At 44.5% G+C, this 27,620-nt stretch overlaps 1 protein-coding gene across 1 annotated transcript in view; it reads left to right on the forward strand.

Annotated features, from left to right (window-relative positions):
• Positions 1–27,620, forward strand: part of LOC146861088 (uncharacterized) — a 258,546-nt gene that overhangs the window by 201,271 nt on the left and 29,655 nt on the right. The window contains exons 5-10 of the mRNA XM_085645143.1: positions 4,559–4,688; positions 5,690–5,829; positions 6,618–6,820; positions 7,713–7,822; positions 12,287–12,428; positions 22,842–24,849. Coding sequence (XP_085501269.1) covers positions 4,559–4,688; positions 5,690–5,829; positions 6,618–6,820; positions 7,713–7,822; positions 12,287–12,428; positions 22,842–24,849 — 2,733 coding nt within the window. The remainder of the gene's footprint in view (positions 1–4,558; positions 4,689–5,689; positions 5,830–6,617; positions 6,821–7,712; positions 7,823–12,286; positions 12,429–22,841; positions 24,850–27,620) is intronic.

A 27,620-nucleotide genomic window follows, 5' to 3' on the forward strand; every position in this document is an offset into this window, starting at 1 on the left:
TTCTGCCAATCACCCGCAACATCATGGTGTGTCTCTCTCTGTGCCTTTCACCAAGATCCTCTTTAAGACAGCTAACATATTGTTGGTCTACATTTTGACATAAGATCTATTTTTGTTGACGTATGATCAATTAATGCTTTTTTATCACAACATTAACCACAATGTACTGTTTACAGGCAGATAGTTATTAGCATTCCAGTCCCGAGTTTTGCTCGCTGTTGCAACTGAGCACGCACATCTTTCCGGGGTGAAACTATTATAGACTGACTCACCGGTAGACTATTCAGAAATTCCTTGAGTTAAGCACACAACATTACTAGGGGCTGTTCCACCCGTAACATCAGGGCGACCTGCGCTGTCCTCCCTGGAGGCAGCTAACACGATTTATCCCACATCGGGACAGCGGTTTCGCTGTGAAAATGCACTACTTGACTTAATGTTTACGCATTTTTTACATGCAGAAATCATTTATCACCACAGCCCTCAGTTTCTTTTAAATATAGCTCAGAAATCATAGGAATAACGTTCCCTTTTCCTTCACAAGGGCTGAATCCCTATTGACTCACGCTTTGGGAGCCCGTCCGATTCGACACACCCCGTCCTATGACATCATACTTTGACGCACGTTGTTTAGATCACGTGACGGGATCCCGTTAGTACTTCTTCCGGGTTCGCTTTACACTCACCAATATCCGGGCCGAGTAGGACTGAACCAGGTATTTCGCGGGAGTGTGCGAGCATGGAAGTAAGTGGGAAATTCTTTTCTGCCACATCCCTTTGGTCCCTGTGTAGTTTGCTTAAGAGTATCTAGACAGATAAGGTTCTTTTGTTTATCTATCCTCACAGATACTATAGCTCACTACCCCCCTCTCGGACCCATGACGCTAACAGTACCAACTTTCAGAGTAAGAGGTTCTTTTTTCCATGCTGCTGTTTTTACCAATCTTTTATAGCTAGTCATGCACTGGAGCAACGGCGCCTGGCAAACACTACGTGCGCTCGTTTCAGCATGCATTTCACTTGCACGAGTCTGCTACTTTTACGGCATACATAACGGTTAAATAGCCATTTCGACTGCACATCGTCTGTCGATCTGTCAATACACTTATTGAATTCTTCGCAGGCACAACTAGTGCATAGGACCTTATGGAAACATTTCGATATATCTATAGGTCCTCTGCTTCTTATAGAGCACTACACTCTACTGTGGGCGTTTTTTTAACCACCAATCGTTATTTGACACCCACCCCCGCTCCACAGCACGGGACTACCAAATTATGTGTTCACCTGAATCACGTAAAGTATAACAATTCAAGTGACAAAAAGTGTTTGTCTCTATATGTCTTTATGTGCGTTATGTCTGTTTTCTCTTTTACAGGCGTTACTAGCCCCGGAATTGTAGGATGGCTTTGCGGTAGAACAGTGAGTTTTACCGCCTAAACGCCACTGGTTAGGGTGCACCTTAGCGTGTGCATACCGCCGTGGTGTTCTTTATGGTCCTGATGAATGCTTAGCCGACTGGGCTTGATAAGCAGAAACATGTTGACCTCTTCTTGATTCGGACGAGCCCTGTCTTACCTAATTGGCCGGCTCCTGTCCAACTCACTTGTTTTTATTCGGTCTTTGGTTTACCAGGATTAAATTAGTTATTGGTTAAAACCATTCACCTTTTAATTTCACTCCCTTTGCATTCAAAAACCAGCTCCGCTGTATTTCAGGCGTTGCAGCACACCAGAGAGGCACTCGGCCTCTCTGGTGGGAACCCGATGATGAAGCATGTCACCAACTAGGTGGTGAGTGAGGGTTCTTTTAACACATTATTTTGGTTTTTGCCCACGCTGTTACTCTTAGTTTGCTCCTTCCCCTGTTCACTCTTTTGTTGTTGATTTATTAAGCCAGGGGGATCAAGAGTGATTTTCCCTCACCCTCTCTTTGTTATCGTAGTTATGTTTCGTGCTCATGGAAACTGAACATCAAAACTAGCTGAACCAAAATGCAGAAAATGCTCTTTTTTATGAAACTGCTTCAAGTTTGTTAAAACTGAGTCATCAATATTATTAAAATATTTGAAGGGTCACTATATGTACAAATGTCGTTGTGCTCAAATTATTTAACCTTCACTTTAAAACACAATCAAAGCTTACTTTGTGGCCCTCAGAGTAGGTGACTAGGAAAGTATGAAACCTATGGTATATGGGAGATGTAGATTTGACAAGATGGCTGTCAGATCTGCCCAGTCGATTGTGCCTTCATATACAAACAGATCTTCACTGTGCCATGTCTAAAGTAGTGCACAGCAAAGGAATTACTCTTGTTGGACTGTAGGAAGTGGTGACAGACGGCATGATGAGTTAGGTCAGAGCCCCTGCTAGCCACCATTTCGTACATACAAACTTGTTAATTCCAGGCATTTTACAGAGGATAAAGTTCTACAGGTATGATGTCAGGTAGTTTTTCCCTGGTAACAAATTAAGAATTACCACACCTGGGAATTGCAGGAATGGACAATACGCTATTTGTAATCCTGGTTTGGTGATTGTAGAAGAGAATATCTAAGGTAGGCTGCAGTAGCGGCTGCTAATGGACGAGGGTGGTGAGGCGGGGAGGGAGAGTGGATGGGGAAATGAAAAAGACAAAACAAAACCACTTACTTGGGAACGGCCGCCGCCTCTCCTCTGTTCTCTTCATCTTCTTCCTGTCCGGAGTCCTGCCAGCAGGAAGCACCCGTGCTCCCAGGCTCCCCTAAGCCAATCAGCGTTGTGATTGGTCTGAGCGCCATGGTTCGGCGCTTAGATGGAGAATGGGAGCCTGGGTATGTTCTCCACTCAGGCTGTACAATACAGCCGGTGGAGATGGTGGAGAACATGCAAAGTGTGCATGACTGTGCCACCACTCCTCCCCCAATAGTGCTCCAGAGTCACGGAGCTCAGCCCCGACTCGCCCGCAATAAACAAGTTGAGCCACTGCAGTAGTAAAAATAAAATGATAATAACATTGCGTTATTATCATTTTATTTTTCCTTTTTGAACTGCTGGGAGATCAGTGGGGCGACGCTCCTCCGCCTCAGCAGAGGAGCCGCCCCTGGTAGAATACTGAAAAGTCTGAATATTGTGCCCATAATATCAAGAGACAAAATATAGAAGAGGTATGTGCATAGAGGGAGGTATGGATTTACTATTCTTAACTCCACATATTTGTCCCTTAATGATACATATATTTGGAGTTCGGTACAGAAAATCTATGGAAACCTACCTTTTGATATTTTGTTGCTCGATATTCTGGACACGATATTGTGACCCTTTGAAAATCTGTTCTAATATTCCCGACCCACACCTAGTTTGGCTGTTTTCGGTCAAAACAGGGGCGGCTCCTCCGCTTGAGTGGAGGAGCGTTGCCCCACTTAAATTACCCTCAAAGCCCCAGTGATGAAAAAATAAAATAGTAATTCATTACCATTTCATTTTTCATCCCTTGTCCTGAACAGAGCATCAGGACAGGGCGGGGCCTGCTGAGTGACATCAGCAGGGAGGAGGGTGAGCTGTCTACGCACTGATTAAAGTGCGCATATCTTTTTGATCGGCTGTCTCAAGAAGGCCAGCCACACATGCCACTTTAAACAGCTCTAATCCAGCTGTTTTAAGACAGCTGGGTTAGAGCAAGTGCAAGCCTCCAGAGTGGTGTGGCGCGCTGAGAGAGGCCGCTTCCTCCAATCAGGGCGCAGCTCTCATGCTGCTTGAGAGCAGCACCAGGATTGGTCAAGGGAGTTGCAGCATCCAGTTCCTGGAAGAAGAGTTCCGGAGTGGAGGACGTCGTGTTCGTCTTGAGGTAAGTGTTAGTGGTTCTTTTTGTAATATTTTCGCGTGCTAGTGCTGCAAAACAATGTCACCAGAAGTCTGGTGACACCGGGACTAAGTAACAGGTGGAGGCTTTTGTTTACCATTGATGTTCCAGGTCCTAAAGAATTCTGAATAACTAATGTTTTGCCACTTAATTAGAAACTTCCCTTGTCTAGTTTTCTTTTATTGCTTTTGGCTCTGGATAAAGGTGTTATATAAATTGTGAAAGAAAGTGTCCTGCTGATTTCGATTATGCTCTGTCTAGTGAGACCCCATGAATGAATTTGTTGAACACGGGATACCTTATCACATGTAATCATCATATTGGCCATGGCTCGTGTAAAGGCTTCTCAAGCCACGCATTTTGGGGCCCTGCCATCTTTTCATCCCACTTAAAGCAGTGCTGGAAAGACTTCAGTTCTTGTTCTCTCTCACTGCGAGAGGGCCATTCTGATGTTTGCATTGGCCTCGGGCATAAATGCTGGTTTTCTCAGTGATCAGAAAGCTCTAGCAACATTTGAGGTGTTTCTTGTCCACCTTCGGATAGCTGGGGCGATGTCTGGGGTTCTTAGTGAGGCGCTCAGTCCTGTCTCACTTGGGTGGTGCTTGCTCATTGAATCTGATGAATGAATGTTTTCTTTCCAGTGGTGCTTTACCTCTAGCTCACTTAACTTCAGTTACTAACTTTAACACTTTCAAATACTTGCCTTCTCTTTTATCAGTCGGACGTCATCTACCAAAGTGTGTATGAGCTCATTCACACCGATGACCGGGCCATGTTCCGCTGCCAGCTGCACTGGGCACTTAATCCACCATCATGCAGTAACCAGGAGAGCGAAAACGGGACAGAAGGTAAGAACTGAGGGAGAGTCTTGGGAGATGGGCAGAGGCTGAGCACCTGGGAAAAAGTAACTGTGGACTGAGTGTGAACTGCAGGAAGGAGTCGGATTATGAAACAGTGGGGTGACCCGCATCATAGGGGGTAATGAGTGACAGCTGGGGAAGACCCTGGGGTATGAGGCAGTGTGCGGGAACCAGCTAATGGCCCAAATGTTTTAGGCAGAGAGTGAGAAATTAAGATTCTTGGTAAGAAGAAATTAGAGTGACACCCATGGGGTATGGCGGCAAGGCCAGAGTCAAGGTGTAGTAAGTTTTTTACAGCTGCAAAGGGCGGGAAATTGACTGTACAAGTATCAAAACTCTTGCCAAGGGAAAGTGCAGCCTAATGTCCTTTGCTAAAATGCCAGAATCCCTAGCGTCTGGCCCTGTAGAAATTTTGAACTGGGAGCCCAAATGATAGGAGCAAAGAGTGAGAACCAAGCGAAAGGAGGGAGATGACCTCTTGGTACTGAGGACAGCCTTTCAACAAGAGAACTGGAGGTCGAAGGGCAATAGATAGTAGGAAATATAGAGTGTGGAGACAGGGGATGTAGGCAGAGGGTGAGAATGGGGGAAGGGCCCAGGAGATGAGAGCATTTGGTGCACCTTGGCTAAGGGTCATAAGGGAAGAACTCGCCAAGAACCTCAACACAGAGTTACAGGGTTTGAGTGAGAGAAGAGAGGGGCAGAGAGGGAGAACTGACAGTTTGTAGAAACCTGGAGATGGGGTACCTGGAACTGTGGAGTGGAGCTTGCCACTCCATAGTTTTTTTTATATCCCCAAGACCCACCATTTAGTCAGAGACACAGCAGTACTGAAAACAATGGAGTTCCCTCAGCCCGCTCCACATTAGATTCAACCAGATTTTATCAAATTGGCTTTTGTGTCTCTCCTTATCACGGTGAAAACATGTTCAGTGCACAGAGAATAACTGTCTGGTATTTCATATTTACACACTCTTTCTTTGTTCCAGTGGTGCCTGCAAAGCAGAATTTACATAGCAATACCAACACCTATACCCCCGACCAGCTGCCACCAGAAAATTCTGCCTTCCTGGAGCGCAACTTTGTCTGCAGATTCCGCTGTCTGCTGGACAATTCATCTGGGTTTCTGGTAGGTGCTGGCCACTGTATCATAGATGAAACGGTAGCTGGGGAAAATGTATTATAAATGATTGGAATGAGCTGTGAAGGCTGTAGCTCCACAGAATACTCAAGACTTAGACTCATCTTTTAACCCCTCTTCGTTTTATGTCTGTATGTATTTTGTGCTCAATTGTTGCACCTTTACCAGCTTACAAATCACTAACAATATACACACAGTATCACTCATCAACAAATACATCTATCCTGACCTGCGGCCCATCCATCCCCTGCTACTCTGAGTTAGAATCTACACACATCTTGATTTTGCACCTCACTCATGACCTCTTTCGTTCCCTGATCCGCAGCCTCTCTACCGTTCCAGTTCTATTACCTACACTGCCATTGCATTTCAGTCTTAATGTACAAAACCTGGTGCTGTACATGTATTGGCACCCACACTTGGGTCTTCAAGTGCACCTCAGCCGTGGTGTTCAGTAGTCACTCCTGTTTCAATAGCAGTAGCTCACACATATCTGCCAAAGCGACTCACCAGTAACCAGCAGCGCTGGAGTTCCAGTGTTAGTGCCCACATACAGCCCTGCTGCTCCCAATGTTCCTCGTTTCTGCTACAGCTACTGTGCAGTCCTGGGATTTTGTAAGTTGCTTTGGTCTTTTGCCAGGTCACAAGGGCTCTCCAGTCTTTATACTTCTTAGCCTGGGTTTCTTCTGTGCCTCTCTGGATGTCTCAGCCTGTGTGTGCTCCTCTAAACCTCCATTTTCACTGTATGTTTACCAGTCTCTAATGTGTCTCCACAGGCCCTCACTTTCCAAGGGCGCCTAAAGTTCCTGCATGGACAGAATAAGCGGTCTGAGGATGGGTCGGTCCAGCCACCCCAGCTGGCGTTCTTTGCTATCGCCACCCCTTTGCAGCCACCTTCCATCTTGGAGCTTCGTACTAAGACCTTCATCTTCCAGACTAAGCACAAGCTGGACTTTACCCCCATGGCCTGCGACTCCAGGTGGGGCCTTGAAAGTAATGTAGTGGGCTTAAAAGTAATGTAGTGGGCAAACAGAGAGTCTGGAACGGACGAGGGATGAGAGAGGAAAAGGATACAGTGGAGGGAGGAAGAAGAATTGGAGGAGGAACCAAATGAGAGAGGAAAAGGATATAATGGAGGGAGTAAGAAGAATTGGAGGAGGAAACAAATGAGAGATGAAAATGATACAATGGAGGGAGGAAGAAGAATTGGAGGAGGAAACAATTGGGGGAAGGAGCTGTGCTGGTGCTCTGGTATGTCACTTGTGGGAGTGATGTGGGGACATTAGGATGAAGCAGTTTAGCTGGTCCAGACTCGACGGTGTGTGCACTTGGCTGGGAGAAGCATGGGATTATTGTTTGTGGCATCTTAACACACATGTAAGCTCTTCCTGTTGAAACCATCTTAAATCGCCTTCAGACCCCTAAGTGCTCCCAATCTGGGGAGGATCTCAGGTGTGCCACAGGCATCAGTGCATGTCTCGTGATCAAAGCCCTGGACCTGTCCCTTCGTGAGGCGACTGTGGTAGAGCCAGGCACTCTCATCAGTGAAAACTCTGTAACAAGTCTCGCATGGGCAAGGGTGTAAGTTAACTAGAAAGTGAAGACCGCATCAAACTAATCTTTGTCGATCCTGCTGTAGTAGGTTAATACCTGAGATTATGGTTTCTAGATTTGCAGAATGGTTGCAATTGCTCTCAGCAACCTGCATGTGTTCGGTTTTCACACAGTTTAAAGGTTAAAAAAAATCACTGTGCTTAGGTGATCATTGGTGGTGGTGAGTGCTTGTTGCAGACCACCTCCGGTTGGTTAAATTTAGTGGGTCACTTGGTGTTTCTGAAGATTTCTTGAGTGTTCCCTTTTCTTACTTACAGAGGAAAGGTTGTGCTGGGATATACAGAGATGGAGCTGTGTATGCGCGGCACTGGATACCAGTTCATCCACGCAGCAGACATGATGTACTGTGCTGACAACCATGTGAGAAGTAAGTGCTTTTAATATCTGTGAGATTATCTGAAGAGAGGGGACTCGTTGCGGGAAAGTCTGCTAGACAGATCTGTTATGAAGGACTGTGCCTCTACAAAGGCAACTTGTATAACCTGAGAAATGAACAAGGGGGCAAAGTCTGTGATAACATTACAGAGGCAATCTCCAAAAAGGGCATATTACCGTTAGGGAGAAGGGCAGCAGTGGGCGTGGTGGACACTGGAAGGTCCAAATTACTATTCTAACTCCAGTCCTAGAATATTTGGGGAAAGAACACCTTTCCTCCAGAGATTCCAGGAGCCATATTTAGTATTTCAACTTCAGTCCTGGAATATTTTGGGGAAAGATATACATTCCCCAAGGAATGGTTGAAAAGTAGCCATTTTGAATGGCAGAAAGCGCTGCCCTGAGGGCACCGCTCAGGTCAACAAAGTAGAAATACTGAAAGGGAATCTCAAAATCTATCTGTGCTGACATCTGTAGTAATCAGAAATGAATGGACAAGATCCTCTCATTCACCGACGACCCCACCATTGATTGAGATGCAATATTAAATTAAATACAGTTATACCCATAGCAAATTCTAGTTTGCAGAAGTAACAGTGGGTTTGGGTTCTTCGCAGCATTTGCTAAGGGACAGGAATGTCAGGTGCTTTTACAGCCATTGCATGAAGTCTAGAAATATGTTTAATTTTATTTAAAAATGCATAACGTGTGTGTGGTAGTGGTTGAATAACATTTTATAGCTCAGTGTATCCTCTATAATGGAATTCTATCCTAAGCTGGATCCTCTCTCCTGCTGGTCTTCACGCGCACAATGCCAGCGCTCAGTCACCGGCTTCAGGTTTGAAGGCCATATATCTTGTGGCAGACGTGTGGTTTTCCTCATACTCCAAGAATGATTGGTATAAACTCAGTAATATGAAGCCATATTCAAAAATATTGATAATGAACACTGCCGCATCTTTTGCTGGCATTCCATGCTGTTAACACGGTGCCTTTAACTCATTTCTTTTATCGTGGAGATATGCGACTTGCTGTACTAGTAAGAACTAGTCACTCCGGTAGAGAGTCTTGTACTTCCATAGCACCCTCTAGTCCTTCAACTCTGCATTTCTTCTTTCCGTTCCCTGCGTATCGTGGGAATCTGCTTAGAGGGTACAGCCGTTAGCCACATGCACACACCAAACTCCCTTTGAAAGTTTTTTCCTATCACTTTTTCGGTGCAGAGAATTTTCTGGTCTACTCTCCTGTTGTCAGCATATCTCGTGAATGTGGAATGGGCATTAACGACTTGAGGTAGAAGAATCATTGCGGTGAGTAGCTACAACTGGATGTATGACGTTACAATGCATACTTTTACAACGCATGCACTTACAACGCAATTTTTACAACGCAACATCCACTACAACGCATTCTATTACATCGCATGACACTACATCGCATTTTTAAAAACTACCTTTACAACGCATTCCATTACATCGCATACTACCTTTACAACGCATACCATTACAACGCATAATATTACATTGCATTTAAGGTAAGTGTTGGATAGTATAGGGGTAAAAATTACTATTCTAACTCCAGGGGGTGCAACAGTAGGGTAAGTGTTGGATAGTATAGGGGTAAAAATTACTATTCTAACTCCAGGGGGTGCAACAGTAGGGTAAGTGTTGGATAGTATAGGGGTAAAAATTACTATTCTAACTCCAGGGGGTGCAACAGTAGGGTAAGTGTTGGATAGTGTAGGGGTAAAAATTACTATTCTAACTCCAGGGGGTGCAACAGTAGGGTAAGTGTTGGATAGTGTAGGGGTAAAAATTACTATTCTAACTCCAGGGGGTGCAACAGTAGGGTAAGTGTTGGATAGTGTAGGGGTAAAAAATACTATTTTAACTCCAGGGGGTGCAACAGTAGGGTAAGTGTTGGATAGTATAGGGGTAAAAATTACTATTCTAACTCCAGGGGGTGCAACAGTAGGGTAAGTGTTGGATAGTGTAGGGGTAAAAATTACTATTCTAGCTCCAGGGGGTGCAACAGTAGGGTAAGTGTTGGATATGTAAATTGATACTTGAATAGCGCACTACTCACCCGCAAGGGTCTCAAGGCGCTTGTACGAATACCGCTGTGGAACCCATCCTGGCTTTCCCTGTGAGGCGTCCACTCCTGGGCACCCCCAAGGTGGAGGCCAGGCATCCTTAGCGTTGTGGGGTCCGTTGTGGAGATTAAGCAAGCTATTGCCCAGAGTTGCACTCCATGATTGGAATGGCACCGAGGCGAGAATTATCAGGTCCGTGGAATTTTTTAGCCCAAGACCCGCCGAGGCAGGGAATTGAACCCTGGTCCCGGGCTAGACCTCTGCATCAGGGTCTGCCGCTCTAATCATTGAGCCACACTTCTCCACTAGTGTAGGGGTCAAAATTACTATTCTAACTCCAGGGGGTGCAACAGTAGGGTAAGTGTTGGATAGTGTAGGGGTTTTACCCCTATACTACCCAATACTTACCCTAAATGCAATGTAATATTATGCGTTGTAATTGTATGCGTTGTAAAGGTAGTATGCGATGTAATGGAATGCGTTGTAAAGGTAGTTTTTAAAAATGCGTTGTAGTGTCATGCGATGTAAGGGAATGCGTTGTAGTGGATGTTGCGTTGTAAAAATTACGTTGTAAGTGTAGTGCGTTGTAATAGTTGCGTTGTAAAGGTTGTTCCCCGCTACAACTTTGTGCCTATCCCCTTGAACGTCTTTGACATAAACTCATACTGGGGTAATGTGGCATTCGTCCTGACATATTCTCCTAGTATGAATACCCTGCAAGTTATCAGCATGACCAAAACATGTCTGCTACTTCCCTTGCCTCTTTTTCTGCTGAATCAGAACCAAATTGCTGCACCCTAACCAGGGCCTCTGACTAATCGACCACCGTAACTGTTGCGCTAAGGTCTGTAAAGCTGGTGAGTGAATTAAAAAAGATGACAGAACTTTGTTGCCTGACTCATTCTCGGTCTCAGACGTCCTGATCTCCTCCCATGCAATGATTAAACAAGGGTTGAATTGCCTAGTTCAGGCAGACTGTTTGTCCCGTTGCACCCTATCTGAGGTTAGCCTCCCTGTCTCATCTCGAGTTGCTCCTGTTGAGCTACAAACTGTTTGAGAGAATGTCTTTGTACCCTCAAGGCTCATTTGCCTCTTTACCTCGAGCCAGACTTCAGGACATTTGGAAGGACTTGAAGACACACCTCTTCCATCAAGGACCTGGACATGAATTAGTAGAAGTGTTCTGCCTGTTGTTTCTCTCTTTCTTCTCCCACCCTTACCCAGCGAGAATTTTGAAACATCCACAACTTCCACGAAGAGCTTTACAAAAATTATAAAGAAAATGAAAGAAAAAAAGGAAGGTCTTATACCTTGTTTAGCTGATGGTTCATACTCACCTAATGTTTCTGCTTCTTTCTGTTTCCGAGCTTCTAAATCCCACATACTTCATAAGAGATCTCTCAAAAGTGGAGTTATGGGGACATGATGCCAAAGACAAAGGCCCTTTCAAGAAGCGTGTGGTTATTCAAAAGAGAGCTAGTTGTTATGTGTGCAGTCAGGTCAGAAGCACTCGGATTTTGAAAGGAGCAGCTAATACAAAAGCAAGTGATTGAAAGTGGTCAATGGTGACATAACTAAAGCACCAGAGCGCTGCCTGAAAGCCAGTGTCCATGGTAAAATCACTTTGAGCATAATATACTATACCTTGTCTTGTACCTTTTTTCTGATCCCCAATTCCTCCGATTGTTGTTGCTATTGACAAAAGGCCACCGTCCCAGTCTATCATACTTTAAGGGGGACTTTCGGTGTGTGAGCTAATGGTACTCTCATGTTGTACACTACATCCAGAAAAAGACCACTATCGCATGGGCTTTTCATGGTGTGGTTTTAGCCCCAAGCCTGCACTACAAAACGTGAAAGGTACCCCAACCAAGTGTGCAGGCAAAAGAGCAGCACCACCTAACCGTTCTATCATCAGAAAGTTACACCTCCACTGCGAGCTCTACCATCGCTATAGTTAATTTCGGTCCATAATCCTGTTGATTTGTGATTGTTCTCAGATACATTTGAGGCTTACCTCTCGTATAGTTTATGACCAGTTTGTTGTTTCTTAATTGATTCTTGTCCCTCTGCTTATCTTCATATTTAATTTCTGTGTTTTTGCTGGCTCTGCTGTAGATACTTGCTCCTCTGCTTGTCTCTGAGTTCATTTCTGACCCTCTTCTTTTCTCACAATTAGTTTGTGTCCTTACAGTTGTCTCCAAGTTTATTTTACTCCCATGGCTCGCCTTACATTTCATTGCTTGTCTTGTCCATCAGTTTTGTCAGCCAGTTGATTTCAGTCATGTTTTTTTTTGTAACAGTTGGTCTACGTTCCTCATACTGACCTCATACTGTTTTTTACTGTGTTCTTTGGTTGTCTAGTGATTAAGACTGGAGAAAGTGGGATGACAGTTTTCCGATTATTGACGAAAGATGCCGGCTGGATCTGGGTTCAGGCCAACGCTCGTCTAGTGTACAAAGGGGGACGACCCGACTGCATCATTGCTCGTCAGAGGGCATTATCGTAAGTACATTATAGCTGGGAAGGGGGGTTGGTTGAACCAGGTGATAAACGGTTGTAGAGAGGGAGATAAAACTTGTGATGGCAGGAAAGGCTGGCATTTCTGAGGTAGAAGCCAGCTAGCCAGGTTTAATAATGGGTGATGTAAAGGTGCTTCTATGCTTTTTGAAAAACACTTATTAGTACTATGACTAGTCAGTCTGTCAGTCAGTCAAATCACTTAATTCGATGCTTAAATTATGAAGATCATAAAAGTACAAAACGCACAATATAAAATATACATTCCAAAAATACAACTTTCATGATTCAAATAGTAACAGTAATTTGTTTAAAACAGTAAATTTAAAAACAGTATTAGATTAATAATTCATAAGACAAAATGGTCCAGCCGCCTAGTCTTCCATGAAAGGAGTAAAAAATGAGGCCACAGTAGAACATACTGATTCATTAGCTAATAATTGTAAAAAAAAATGCAGAGCCGGGTGACACTGAGTAAAATGATATTTATGCATAAGCGGCCAAATATATCTTATGCAGTGTGTCTTATAAAATTTACAATAAAAGAGAATGTCTAGATTTGATTGGAGAGAGGAGCCATCGCACGGACAGGGCGGAAGATCCGCTATAGAATAAATACCAGCTGGAAAAGAAAGCATACAAGGAATGAGGTTCAACCGAAACCTTACTAGAATAAAACGATTGTGTGAATTGGTCACAAAAAATAAAATGGGCTCTCTAAATATAATTTTACAAATGCTTTCTAGCAATTTAATTTAGATTGCTTCAGTGTCCTTTGATTAAAAAAAGATCTTTTAATATTTTTTTTTTATACTGTGATGCAGGTTGAAGGAGATGTAAATAGTCTGCCTAAACCAAGAGAGTAGAGGCTGTTTTTAATATAAAATAACCACGGAATCTTTAGCACGTGTTCCAAGGTGAGACAACCGTCTATTAGTCTCTGGGTAAGGTTTACTGAAGTTCTTCTCCAGATGGAATGCCACAACAATATGGGTGCCAACCTAATTATGTTGTCGATATAAGGGACATCCAGCTTGGTGTGGCATAAGAAGTTAGAACAGCTGGCTGGAAGGCCACTGAGTCTTTTCCAAAAGGAATTTTCGATGGTCTGAAGAAAGTGGGCATTGGTGTATCCCTATATTCCTACCCTGTAAATTGCCACTGATATTGATATGGCAGAATAAACCCTTTTGATCATCTCAAGGGTCTTTGTAAAGGAATTAAGTGCTATTATACTTTTTCCAGCGCCAGGCCTCTAGTTATGATCATGTTGGACCTGGATAGTTGTCTCTCAAAGGTTATTCCGAGATATGAAAAGGTGTCAGTATGGGCCAATTCATGTCCTTCTATTTAAAAATGTGGAGGCCTCTTCTCTCTACGTCCGGTTATTAAAACAAGAGACTTTGCCTCATTTGTTTTTAGATCTAGGCTACTCATGTAGTTTACATAAATCCCTAATAGTTGTTGTAAGGCTCGGCCAGTACGAGTAATCAAGACAGCATCGTCTGCATATAGTAGAATTGGAGTGCATACATTCTTAATCAATAAGACGTCCGGGGTGGAGTTCAGTAGGGGTGCTTCTACCCCATTCGTATAGATTGGAAAAGTGGAATGGGGCAAGAACACACTCCTGGCGGACTCCCCTCAAGATTGGGAACGACCTAGAGCACTCACCCTGGTTTCCGTAGCACACGATTGGCGATGCTGAAGAATAAAGCTGTCAATACCCATTTCTGCCATTATTTCCCAGAGGCGGTGATAGGTTACGCAGTCAAATGCTGCTGAGAGGTCCATGAATGCCAGATATAGTTTCTCCTGCTTTGCTTTAGTATACTTAGCCATTAGTAGGGTCAGGTTGAGGCTTTGATCCTGGGTACCACTCCCCTTTTTGAACCCGTATTGTACAGGGATCAAGATGTTATTGTCAGTGGCCAATTCCTCTAATCTATTAATTAAGACACAGCCCATCAATTTGGCGGTACTATTTAGTAAAGAAATTGGACAATAGTTTTTGGGCTGGGCTTTGTCTCCTTTTTTGTAAATTGAAATTATAATAGACCTCTTCCACGAATCAGGTGGACCCACTGCGGCTATTACATTAAAAACGTTAGTGTCCACCGGCCCCCACAGGTCGAGGTTCTCCATAAAAAGGTCTACTGGAGTGCCATTTAGGCCAAGGGTTCTATTAGTGGAGGACTGTGAGAGGGCCAATGTAATTTCCTGTAAGTGAAAACACATGGGCAGATTTGTGGGGGGAGCTATTTGGTAGCAACTGGCTAACCAACCCCTCCGTATGGGAGTTAAAAATAGAGGAAAAGTGTGCGATCTAAGAATCCTCGTCTACGTGGCATGCGGTGCTCGGATCTTCCAAAGGTTTAAGGAATGGGGCATTAATGACTCTCTAAAAATCCCTAGAGTTTTTTGAGAGAGCCGCTTGATGAAGTTTCTCCCAAGCGTCTTCCTTGAGAGTGTTGGTTCTTTGCTTCCTGGCCTCTGAGTAACGAAGCCTTAGGGTCTTAACCAGTGATGCGTCCCTTGGGGTAGATCTAAGTGCTTGATGTCAATTTAAAAGGGCCTTCGTGCAGGACTGGTCAAACCATTTAGGGATTGGATTGTTAGAGGTTCCTCTTTCCCTAGTTATTGACTTTTTTGCCTCTGACACGTTTTTCAGCTTTCTTATAAGCCTAGTGGTCCGATTGCAGTCTTAGGGATCCTCTGGTTTATGCAGTGAATAATGTGCTATTGTTACCTTAGATCTCAGTTCAGATTTAAGAATTAGAGCTTAGCCAGCAGCTTCTCTCTCGGAGAGAGTACATTTTTTAAACCTTGTCAATCACAGAACGCACATGGGGTTTTGAAGTAGATATTTAGTTGTTTGAAACAATAGTCTGCATTAGCCAAGGAGGCACAAATGTTGCATTCACCTTTTGAAGCCATAACTAAGAACCATTGTGGTTCACGCTATATGCATCACCTCCATCTAGAACTGTACCTTGTGTCAGAAGGAGCACAGTAAAGACAATAATATTTTTGCTTAGAAAGATGCAACATGAACTGCATCTGTAATTTCCTTCTGCATTGAGTGCTGGGTGGTCCTTGCAAGGAACGACTGGTGTTATCGACACTACATTGATACTCGTAGCCAGTCATGCACATCCGAAATGATAGACTATATACTCTGAAACAAGAAACTGGGGTTCCAGCCTTGGTATCACAACAGATGAGCAAGCAAGGAGGTACACACGCTGTATCATGAAGCAGGCTCTCCATTCACAACTTGGGGGTATAAGGAGACCAGTGTGCATGGGGCCCAAGTGGCGCTGTACTGTTTCCAATTTCGTGAAGCTCACAACCTTGTGTGTGGGTTAGTGTATGCATTGGTGTATTTATGCCATCCCCTTACCTGACAGCATTAGTTTAGTACCTTGCCTTCCTAACAAATTCCCTCTTGCAGCCATATTTCAGATAGTTGAAGTTGCAGAACCAGGTAAGAATGAGATAATTAATTAGGAGCCAACAACAAGGGAAACATCGTTTACAACGCGGGGATTACATCGCGATGCCATTACATCGCGGTTTTTACAACGCAAGTCATTACAACGACTTGCGCTAGATGGCGCTCTAGGAAAAGGAATAATATAATTTACTATCCAACACCTTCCCTACTGTACGTAGACTGGAGTTGAAATAGTAAATTATACTACTCCTAAGTCCAGCGCCCTCCAACGCAAGTCGTTGTAACGACTTGCGTTGTCAAAACCGCAATGTAATGTACCACGATGTAAATGTATGCTTTGTAACGTCATACATCCCAACAACAAATGCACAGTAGACTATAGCACTGCCCTCACACCTTTAGGACTGGCCCACCTACTTTGGATTGCAATGGCACACTAGACACTAATCTGGGGCCAAGGTAGAGGTGACACAGCCCTCTTGGGCTTGGTGCTTTGTTAGAGAATACTTAAAACAAGCTTATACTACTAAGCCTGTAGAGTGTGGGCCTGAATGACTGCATCCACTCATTCCTGAGTATGTCAGAATGACCTGGGTTGATTTAGTGAGAGTTGAAATTCTGTTCCTGTAAAACGGTCCAGCCTGGCTGCAGTCATCTCATGGCTCCTAGGCAACTCATTCTCCCGGGGTTACATCTGTGCCAGATTTCAGTTGCTTGGCCAATGTAGGGATCCAGTCAGAGGATTGCTTCTTTCCTCCTCTGGTTGATAACACCATTAAGGATTTCTCTAGAGTCCAAGGTTTATCCACAGCGGTTGTTCTTTTTGCACCACTTACTGCTGTAGATCACTGCAAACTCCTGCCATCTAGATTTGGACATTCTGTTTGTAAACTGGTGAGCAGAGTCTCCTTGTAATCCAAGTGAGGCACAAGTTACTGTCTCAAGAGTACCAATATTTAGCTCATTGGAGGTAAGCCAGCGCCACTAGGCTTGGCATTGCCAGTTTTTCTGTGTTAACTGGACATTGGGCCCTGGTTACAACTAATTGGATCTGAATGGTTAAATTACGAGTCATAAACTGATGACACACAAAGTTATTTTTGATTCAGTCACGAATATGAAGTTAATGGTATTGCAGCCGGTCTGTATGAGAATGCTCACTCAATAGTAAATAACGGGCTGAAACTGAATACAGACAAAAAGTTATTCTACTTGATGCCAGATATACCCTCACTTTTCATCTCTCTGTCCGCACCCTCCAGCTGTATGAACCATCTCTACCAAACTCAATTACACTTGTAAAAATCTGAGGGGAGTCTAATTCTGCAGATAGACAAAGTATCAGAATGGCAGGTTTAAGCTGTAAAAATTACTCAAGTTTGTACCTGTAAGCATGTATAGGGTGGTGGTTGCTGCCGTGAAACATTTCAAGCTCTTCTACGTTCTTGTTCGGTTAAATTTTGGGCCACTTAAATAAAGTCATGTTTTGGATATCAGGAAATTGCTCCATTAGCTTCTTGTTAATGCCAGAGTCGTTTTAAAAAACAAAAAAGTCCTGAAATTGGTATTCATGTGTCTACAAGATTTATGATCTGCCTATTTAGTCAGAAAGCTTTGATTACATTTCTTCAGTAGGTGTTAGACCTGGCATCCATGGCATGGCTTCCCCCTAACTTTTTGCCTTCAGAGCTTCTGTTTTTGCTGACTTTGTTTTTGCTGGCCTTAGAAATCTGCACATTTTACCTCTGCTAACCAGTGCTAAAGTGCTTGTGCTCTTTCCCTAAAACATGGTAATATTGACTTATACCCAATTGGCATAGTTAATTTACTTCTAAGGGCTTATTAAAGTGCACATCTTGTGTCCGGGGCCCCTAAATAAATACTAGTGGGGCTGCAGCACCGATTGTGCCACCCACTTAAGTAGCCCTTTAAACATGTCGTGGGCCTGCTATTGCAGAGCCTGTGTGTGCAGTTTTAACCTGCCATGTCAACCAGACAAAATTAACCTTATGCCAGACCCAAACCTTCCTTATTAACACATGTAAGTCACACTAAGGTAGGCCCTAGACATGTACTGTTAAGTTTTACATGCTCTAGTAGTGAAAAACTCTACTGCAAGGGCCTAGCCCTCCCATAGAATAACATTGGTGTTGCCGTATTGCATTTTATAAGTGTAATTTACAAATGGGAAGAGAAAACTCGTTCATGGTTGGTGTCTCTGGAATCCTAATTTAAAATCCGAATTTATGGTTGAGTCAGGATTTAAAGTACAATTCTGAAAATGACACTGTTATGAAGTTGGCATTTTATTGTCTTAGCTATTTGGTGCCTACAGCCTGACTCTGGTCACATGACTGGGTGTAGTTGGCAGTTGGGCTTTGTGTATTCCTGCTAGACAGCTACACACAATGGGAGCTTGGATGTGTCTGAATGGGCAATCACTGGCTGGATGGGAGGGAGGAGCTGGGCACAGCCTCACTTACAGCTGAATGGGCCGTGTCCTGTCTCCACATAAAGGGCTGTATACCCCCTGTAGTTAGTCTGGAGGCAGAGCAGGGAAAGTAGGGCATCTGTGCACTTCAAATACATGCCTCCAGAAGCTTCTCCCCACTTCAAAGGCACAACTGTGTATAAAAGAAGGAACTCAGACACCACCGCTTCTCGGCCTGTGGACCTGCCAGGAAGAAGGACTGCTGTGCTGCTACAAGGACTGCCACTCTGCTGGACTGTTGCTATAAAGGAACTGCTGGCCTTCTGTGCTGACCTTCAGCCCTCTGGCCTGGGGAAGAAGAACTGGACCTACAACTTCATCTTGAACCCAGGACCACAGAGTCACTCAAAGGTTCAGGGACATAAAGGCTCCCCACAGTTCCTGGTCCAGTCTTCAGTGAGTTCCCCCAAGTGTTGCCTTCAGGTTAGGACCCTTGGTGTGGCTCTTTAACTCTTGAAATCAAGCTTTTGGGTTCCTCTTGACGGCGAATGGGCCTATTTCGCAATTGAACAGTGCTGCTTGCAAAAATCAGCACAAACCGCTGCCAGCGAAGCTCCATCCTGCCAGTCTGCGATGCCTGGGCAGGCTTTTTGTGCCACACCGACCATTGCCAGCGACACTCTACTTGCTGCTCCCGACCCTCTGCAATGCGAGCGGTACCCTTGGCATAAAAACTTGAGAAGGTAAAACTTCAGCAGGACTAATCTGGGATTGTAGCCGATGCACGTTCCATTGTGGTCAACCTGAACTTAAAATTTTTATACCGTCCAGCGCAACCAAATAGCCGTGGTTTTCCCTATATGTTTTTGGTTGCTGTTTTACAGTTTGGTTTACAGTTTGGTTTACAGTAACTCTGGTTACACAGTTTGTTTTACGGTAACTCTGGTTATACTGATGGGATTTTTTTACATTTTGGTCTTGTTTTATGTATTCAATTAAGCTCTATTTTTGTAACCTGGTGTGGGATTTTTTAGCGTGGTGTTTTCGCTGTTTTACTGTTTGAAGTGCTGCACAATTACTTTACACATTGCCTCTAAGTTTAGCCTGACTGCTCCGTGCCAAGCTACCAGGGACTGAGCACAGGTCAATTTGGGGTTTGCTTGTGCCTCACCGTGTCTAGGATTGTGGTTGCTGCTTGACCAGGGCTCACACCCCAGTCAACCAACTACCCAATTTCTAACTGTGGGGTACTGTGGTCTTCCACTCTCCTTATTTTAGATGTTCTCCATATGAAGTGTAAATCTTGAGGTGCTGCAGGTGAGGTGCATAGACAACATATATATATATATATATATATATATTCCTCCAAATTGGCTCCAAATACATCTCGCTACCACGGTCGGTGCAGGTGTTCAGGGCGGAACCATGCCCTGCAATTAATTCTCACCAAAAAGTTGTACGCCACACTCCAGTAATTATTTTTCACAGCAGTGTTTATTTAGTGACCATCCACTGCCACAAAACACACCAACACCAACGCGTTTCGACTACAAAAAGTGAACAAGACTTTGAAGTCCAAACGCATTGGTGTTGGTGTGCTTTGTGGCAATGGATGGTCACTAAATAAACTAAAGTTAACTCCTGAAGTGCGGCGTACAATGCCTTAGTGATATGTAAAACAATGGCCACCAGTGTTAGTAGATGGATTTCTGACTCACATTAAACACACAAACCACAAACTCTGCATACATACCGCAAGGCATGAACCACAGTTATGGTCGATGACTGGGTACTCCTTTACTGAAGAGGCAGCCTGCCCACCAGGGATACAGGTAAGAAGCATTGGCATAGCCAATAGGTCTCGCCGACGGGAGCTTATAAGTGTTTAGCCATGCAGTAGAATAGGGTTTCGGGGGAGGGTTGGGTGGATTTAGTTTTAAGCAATGTTGCACCATTAAAGAAGGTTGGTAATAGGTAGCACAAAAGAGAAGCTTTATGTGCACTTGGTTATTAAGTGCTTCCATGTGCGGCTTCAAATGCAACACTAAAACATGCAAGGCAAAAGTGAGGAGAAAGGCCAGTGGGACTGTGTTACCATTTCAGAGAAACTTAAATATGTAAATTGCTATGACCACCTAGAAGCATGGAGATTCCCTGGGTGGAAGAGGGTGAAGGTTAAAAAAAAAGGGGCATGTGCGCATGAGATAGCACGATAAAGCAAGACATTACATTTACAAAAATTTGAAAGATTCATTTGCAACACAGAACAATTTATGTGTTTAATACAGTGAATCAATTGCTCCTCCCCCTACTCGGGGATAGGATATACTCTCCTGGAAAGTCATAAATGAATGTTGGTGGAATACACACAACCAGCAACACAGGGTAAGTATACGTGATTAAAATGAATTGGGTGTTCCGGTGATTTAAATATGTATGGCTATGACATGGAGACCAGTGGTGCAACTTGGTGAAGATTCCTGCTTTCTGAAAGGGTAAGTAAAAAGGGGAGGGTGAACAAATCAATGAAAAGTAAATGAATGAGACGTGCACAGATCGTATCATAAAAGCTGCCATTTTAAGTCAAAAAGCAAGACAGTGTCTTTTCCCCAGCATGCAGGAGCATTACGACTGGTACACTGAAGTAAATTACGTGGAAATATCGTGTAGTACGTACGCGTGCAACGATGAAGAGAAACCAAATCATGCAGCAGTTCGTAAAATGTGTGAGCACATAAAGCGCCAACAGTGTCCACGTAGGAATCTGGATCTCAATAATAGAAAAGTGAAACAGTCGCATTCCCGAATATAATGACAGGTGGACTAAAGTCACATGCTCTTTTGCTTTCAGTGTCCTGTTGCCGTAAACTTAGTGAAAAATACTGTGTGACCATGTAAACATTCTTACCGTGAATCTTGTTATTTTTCATGAGAAACCCTTAGTGATGGCGTACTCAAGGGATAGAGTGTCTAGACAACCATAGAGTGTAAAACAAAATTTAAAGGCACGTAACCAATGGTAAACAGGAAAAGCGGACTGGGTCGGTGTGTTGATATAAACAAATATAATCAAGTGTGTGTGCTTTAGACACACAATGTCACAGAGAGCAAAAAAGATACACGGGGAGAGGATACAGAGATGGAGAGAGAAAGTGCAAGATAAAGAAAGGATGAGAACATGAGAAGGAGGAGAGGACTAGAGTGAGGGAGAGAGGCAGTGAAGGAAGGGGAGAGAGGAAAACGAGAGAGACGGAATGCACGCGAGAGAGCGTAATCCTAGGGTGTTGAAGAGAGTTAAACTTCCGAAGTTTACAATTCCTCACCACACAGAGTAGATATACATCTCCTTGCTGCACTGTTTTAAGTCCACGATTGTACCCTGGGGACACAAACCTCGCAGGCGGCAGCCAATATGTTAGATCTGTAATGCAGATACGACGTGCCTCCTTAAGATAAACAGGGGATTCACTTACTTATAAGCAGTTCATTAGGAGGTATACAGTTCCCGCGTCACGGATGTAAGGAAATGAATATGAGGGGGAGGGTGGTTTCCAAGTTCATAGCGCGCTGAAAGTTTAAGCAACCTCGAGTAGGCAAATGCAAACAGCTCTTTTCAAGCACTCGTGCTTGTGCTGGTATCCACCTTGCGGGAGCGAGCAGCGGTGCGCGGGCCATCTGTTTTCGATTAGCGTGGCGGCGTGCGCCGCTGCTCGCTCCCGCAAGGTGGATGCCAGCACAAGCACGAGTGCTTGAAAAGAGCTGACCAATTTCTAAAGGTCATCTCTTAGAGCAGCGCATGCGCGATGCCTAGGCGAGATCTAATAAAGGCATTTACCCCCAATTTATGACATGCTGGCCCCACCACTAGTCACCTCATAACCTGGTATAAGGAAGCAGTAGCAACCATTGGTCAGGGGAGCACTTTTGGTACATGCCTTTAGTAGAGTTGGGCTCCGCTATTGAGTCCTTTTTTTGTTAAAAGATGTGGCCCCTTCAGTGAACTGTCTGATTGTTTATTCCTAATGAGTTAAAATATAAAGCAGATAAAAAAGTGAACATGGTAGCACAGCTTCAAAAAGTCCTTCAGAGTACGCCTGCCCAATGCACCCCTATGCCTCTTCTATACTATGCACATAATACCCCTGTGATATCCATTTGCTCGCCATGTGACACCCTCCTGTGTTCTCTTTCACTGTGCCACCCTTCTGCTTCCTCTCGTTCTCAACGCCTTTTGCTACTCGTGTGCTAGCCATATACTAACACTGTATTACAATTTAGCTTTCTGGCACAGTCCCTGTAATAACCCATAGCTATTGCTGTGCTACTCAATTTACTCCTGTTTCCCTATGTGTTTTCTTTAGCTAGTCATCTGTTCTCTTACACTTCAGTTGTTCAGCCTCTGTGCTCTACTTCGCATATATTTTGCTGGGCATGAGTTAACCAAGAAACATTTGTGTGCTGCTTTGCCAAGTTTGTAGTAATGCACTTGTTTTTTTATCTTTTCTTCCAGCAACGAGGAAGGCGAGGAGCATCTGCGCAAACGAGCTCTACAACTGCCTTTCAGTTTTACCACAGGGGAAGCCGTCCTCTACCAGAACAATTTGCCGCAGTTCCCCGACCCTGTTCCGCCAAAACCAAAAATTTTCAAAGGCCACAAGGCCTCAGAGGTGGAGCAGAAGTCAGTGGATCCCAGCTCGATCCTTGGGGCCATGATGAAGCAGGATGAAGCAGTATATGTATCGCATCCAGGAACTGAGAACCACTTCCCTCTTCCTGAAATCATGAATAAATATGTAGAAGACTGGCAGATCAACCACAAAGGCATAAGCGTCAAGCAAGAAGATGACCCGCTACTGGCTATATTGGAGACACTGCTTGAGAAGAGTGAAGCAGGTGAGGGCACTCTGCAGGACTTGGACGTAGGTGACCTAGACCTGGAAGGCTTGGAGGACAACCTTCTGCAAATGGAACAGGACATGAATGGACACTCTAATGTTATTAGCCACCTGAGCAGTGAAGTGACCTCCTTCTTGGAGGATATTCTGTTCAAGCAGGAGAAGTCCAACAACACTCCTTTCCCTGATGGAGCGAGCCCGGCACCTGTCTACCTCCAGCCCATGACACCAAGACAGCTTAATCCTAAATCTCTGACCAGCCGATGGCAGAACTCAGAGTCTGGGAGCAACCAGAGGCCCTGCCCGGATCATGAAGGGTCTCATAGACTCCACCAACCAATGATGCATTTACCACCTAAAAATGCACTTGGCCTTCAGGATCCTTTCCCACCAAGTGTGCCACAGGATACAGAGGACAGTTCAGACAAGCCAAAGGTTCCGGATCAGATGAAAATGAAAATGAATCCAGCCATTTGCAGTAGTCAGTGCCCCCTGCCAGGGGATTTTTCCAGCTCAAGGGGGGTGTTTCAGTCACCTGAAGGGTCACACCCTGCAGAGTTTTCTAGGCAATCAATGGACCTCAACTGCCGTAATCCATCAGAGAAGGATGATACACCATTTGCTCCCCACCACCAGCAGGCACCATCCACTCGTGTTCATACGCATTGCTGGCCTGTGGCAACAAACACTGTCCCCCTGACCTCGTCCTTCAGGAGCCCTCAAAACCTAATGGGTGTGGCTCCAAAGCATTTGGACAGCAACACAAGAAACATTTGGGAACCACTGGTGACAGGACACTCAGTGGTAGACTCAACAGAGATAGAACAATCCTCACAGGGCCCGCTAACAGCGAGTAACCAGTGGACAGCCCCATTACAGAGACTTCCCGGGGATGCCAGTATGGAGTATTCACAGGCGAGGGATATGCAAGTCCTCCTTGAAGGTGGTGTTCAATATTCTCGAGACAGGGGACAATCATGTTTTGAAGGAGAGGGCATGGCTTGTTCTCAAGGGAATGTTAATGGCATGGCGTATTATCAGGGGCAGGCGAATACAGTAAGCAACATTCAAGACCGACACTTTCACACACAAACGCCTCTTGCAGTAGGTCAAGCTTATCAGCAGCAGCAGATGCTTTCCCAGCGTCAGCCATTTTCCTCTTCTTTCTGCAGAGCAACATTCCAGCCTTCTGCACCTTGCAGGCTGACCCCAGCCCACCAGGACAGTCCTGTTATGCCTGGTGGCCTTGTAGACGAATCAGAGTATCACACGTCTTCCGACTTGGGTGGCCAAGTGGTGGAGCGTGATTCTCATGCCCGACTGGGACTATCTGCCCCTACAGACTACATGTATCCTCCATGTGGCTATGACACGATTGCCCCTTCAACGCTCAAAGGCAGCATCCCCCATCATCAACGCTTGGAGGCGTGTTGTGCTCTTAGCTCTGCTGGGGACGCTTACCTTTTCCAGAACATTCCGGAAGATTGCCAACTGGGTTTAACTACAGGTTCCCAGATGGACCCTGGTTTCAGCATGTCATCCTTCTGCCAGTTCGAACCTGGCTGTCCATCTGTGTCTTTAACTGATGGCCAGCAGCTCTTCAGCTACAACATTCAGCTCGAGGTAATTGAGAGACTAATAGTGGCATAGCAAAACAGGCACATTGAGGAGAGGGTGTTAATTATGTGTAGCACCAACATCTGGAGACGCACAGTGAGAAGCTGGGATGGTATTGCACGCCCTAGCAGGGCAGATGTGTGTTTTTGGTCAACCGTGGACTGATGGCAGCGCTACAGGGAGATTACTGGGGCAGCAAAGCACAGCAGAGCAGTAGTCAGAGCAAGCACACTGAGAATAGTATATTGATTATTAATAGTACCACTTTAAAGTGGACGCACTTTAGAGGATACAAAATGGAACTTTAGTGGGGATGGGGTGCAGATTTGGGAAGCACTTACCAAGTGGGTATGATGAGGTGAGGTGTTGATTGAGGTTAATGTTAATTTTCTGGGCAGGCACAGTGAGGAGGAGATGGTGATTGGGATACTAGACGTGGTTGCTTGCACGATGAGGGGTGCATATTTGCTGGCTGTAGCAAATACAACGAAAAGGCATTAGAGATAACTCTAAGCATTAATTGTCTGGCTAGGTAAGTGCCAGAGATAATGTTTACTGACATGCAAATATTCATTTTGTCATTGTGAGGTGGGGCAGTTGATTGTTGATACTATATTTGAGCAGGACATTGAGGAGGAGAAGGTGCAGTAGAGGGGCTTCATCAACTTGGAGAGTAGATACAGTGACTCTGAGCACAAATCTTTGGCCTGATCTAGGCCTGGGCAGACAAGCCACCAGTCCACTCGACGCCACCGGAGGAGGGTGATCTGTCTGATGTTGAGTTCCCCACCTGGGATGCGAGCTCTTTTCACTGAAGCAGCTCCTGTCTGCATGTCGAGATCTGCTTTGGTGTGAACAGCTACATGGCAGTAAGAGACCATGCCATGATTGCTTAGAAGAATTGTGTGGATACTGAAACTGTACCTCCAAACTGGGGATATGTTTCCAGTAACAATGTCCCTAAGCTGCTGGGTGTTTTCCTCCTGGGTAATAGGGACATCACTGGAGATTTATTGTCAATGTTTTAATGACATTACAAGAAATAGTGTTAGGCCAAACAATGTAATTTGGTCCACCAGTGTGAAGGCATTTGCAGCAGCCTTAAGTCCCCAGAACTGTTTGTCTTCCTTTCGTCAAAGTCAGTGGTGGTTCATCCATGGGGGTGGCTGCCTTCTCCTGTCCTCAAAATGCAGCAGAGGAATGCAGTGGACAAGCAATGGAAAATACCCCATTTGTTGACAGAAGTCCCACTTTTAGCTTTTGGATCATAACCTGACTTTTTTAAAAGAGGGTATTAGGATTTCTTTTGTTTTTTGCAACAGACAATTTGTGGCGTGTTTTGTTGCAGATCACATGCTGTACACTATCCTTACATTTAGTGTTGAGTTAAGAATTCTCCAGTTTATTTTTCTTCAAAGTCTTTGTTTTGGAATTGAATGGATGCAAAATGACTCATAATCACACTACCAAAACCCAGAATGCGACGGTTCACAGACTGCACTTCAGATTGCTCTGCCATCAGGTTTAAAGCTGAATGACGGTGCTCTGTGCAGAAGCTGCATCGAGACTAGGTAAGAGAATTTCAAAGCTGACTGGGCACAATGAACACCTAAGAGCTTCATTCAATGACCGAATATTGTTAAAAATTTCAGTGCCATGCCAACGATCCGCTGACTGGGATATCATGTCAAATGAGGATAATTAAGTTGGTTTTGCAGAGTGCGATCTTCATCGGGTTTGCAATTTATGCCCTCCTCAAGATCGCAGCAAATCTAGATGTTCAGTGCGCTAGCCATGTAAGTGTTACAAGCCAAACATATACACTGTGTTCACCATGGAATGGAGATACAAGTGAAGCTGTCTAAGAAACATATAAGTAGATTGAAAGTGGTGTTGAGCTGGAGCGCCAATACAGTCCTACTGATAGCTGACCCATAGAAAGAGGTTCAAGGCCAGTCACATTTACACTATCAGCCCTCTGACTCCAAGGACATTAAAGAAAGATTTACTCTTTTTGAAGCTCAGGGGTAGGTGTACCAAAACCATATCACACATTACACGTATGGAGGAGGAAATGGCGACCTCCCAAGGAGGATCGATTCGAAAGGATCCTCTGCTCCTTGGTACCAAGTTCACTCCAGAGGGTGGACATTGACTGCAAAAAAGGCCACACAGGAAAAGGAAAGCCTTAGAGTTGGAGAGCAAACAGTCCCAAAATAAATTATTGGTGCCCAAAGAGCATCTAGTTAAAGGCTGGCCGCGCAAACAGTCACTTAAGTATACCATTACTCAGTCTGTAAAAGAAGTCTTTCGTACTTTTGGCTATGAAACCCCCCTTTGGCTCCACATAGGTCCCAAAGTTGATGGAAAAATTTTGACTGTTTTGAGGGTGAAGATGCACACAATTGTAGAGGAGAATATGTATTAATTTAGTCACGGGTCGCATAGTAACCAGAAAATTCACAGGGAAAGTCTCGCGATAGCCTACATAGAAGACATAAGGCTGCCAAAATGAAAACCTCTTCATGTAATTTCTGCTCCAATGAAAAGACACATAAGATTCTTAAACGGTCTAAAGGACAAAGACCCACAAGGGAACTAGATACATCACCAGCGTTAACACTAGACTCAGATGAGGCATCTCTAATACAAAAAAAGCATCAACAGGATAAATCTGGATATGATGCTTGAAAATAAAATATATTGAACTCAGAGAAGGAGTAATCTTTAGGCTATTACTCCACGAAGGCCTCTTCCCCCTACAAAACCTTGGCCTG

Source organism: Triturus cristatus, chromosome 3_1 (assembly GCF_964204655.1).
Source record: "Triturus cristatus chromosome 3_1, aTriCri1.1, whole genome shotgun sequence".
In the NCBI taxonomy this organism is placed as follows: Eukaryota; Metazoa; Chordata; class Amphibia; order Caudata; family Salamandridae; genus Triturus; species Triturus cristatus.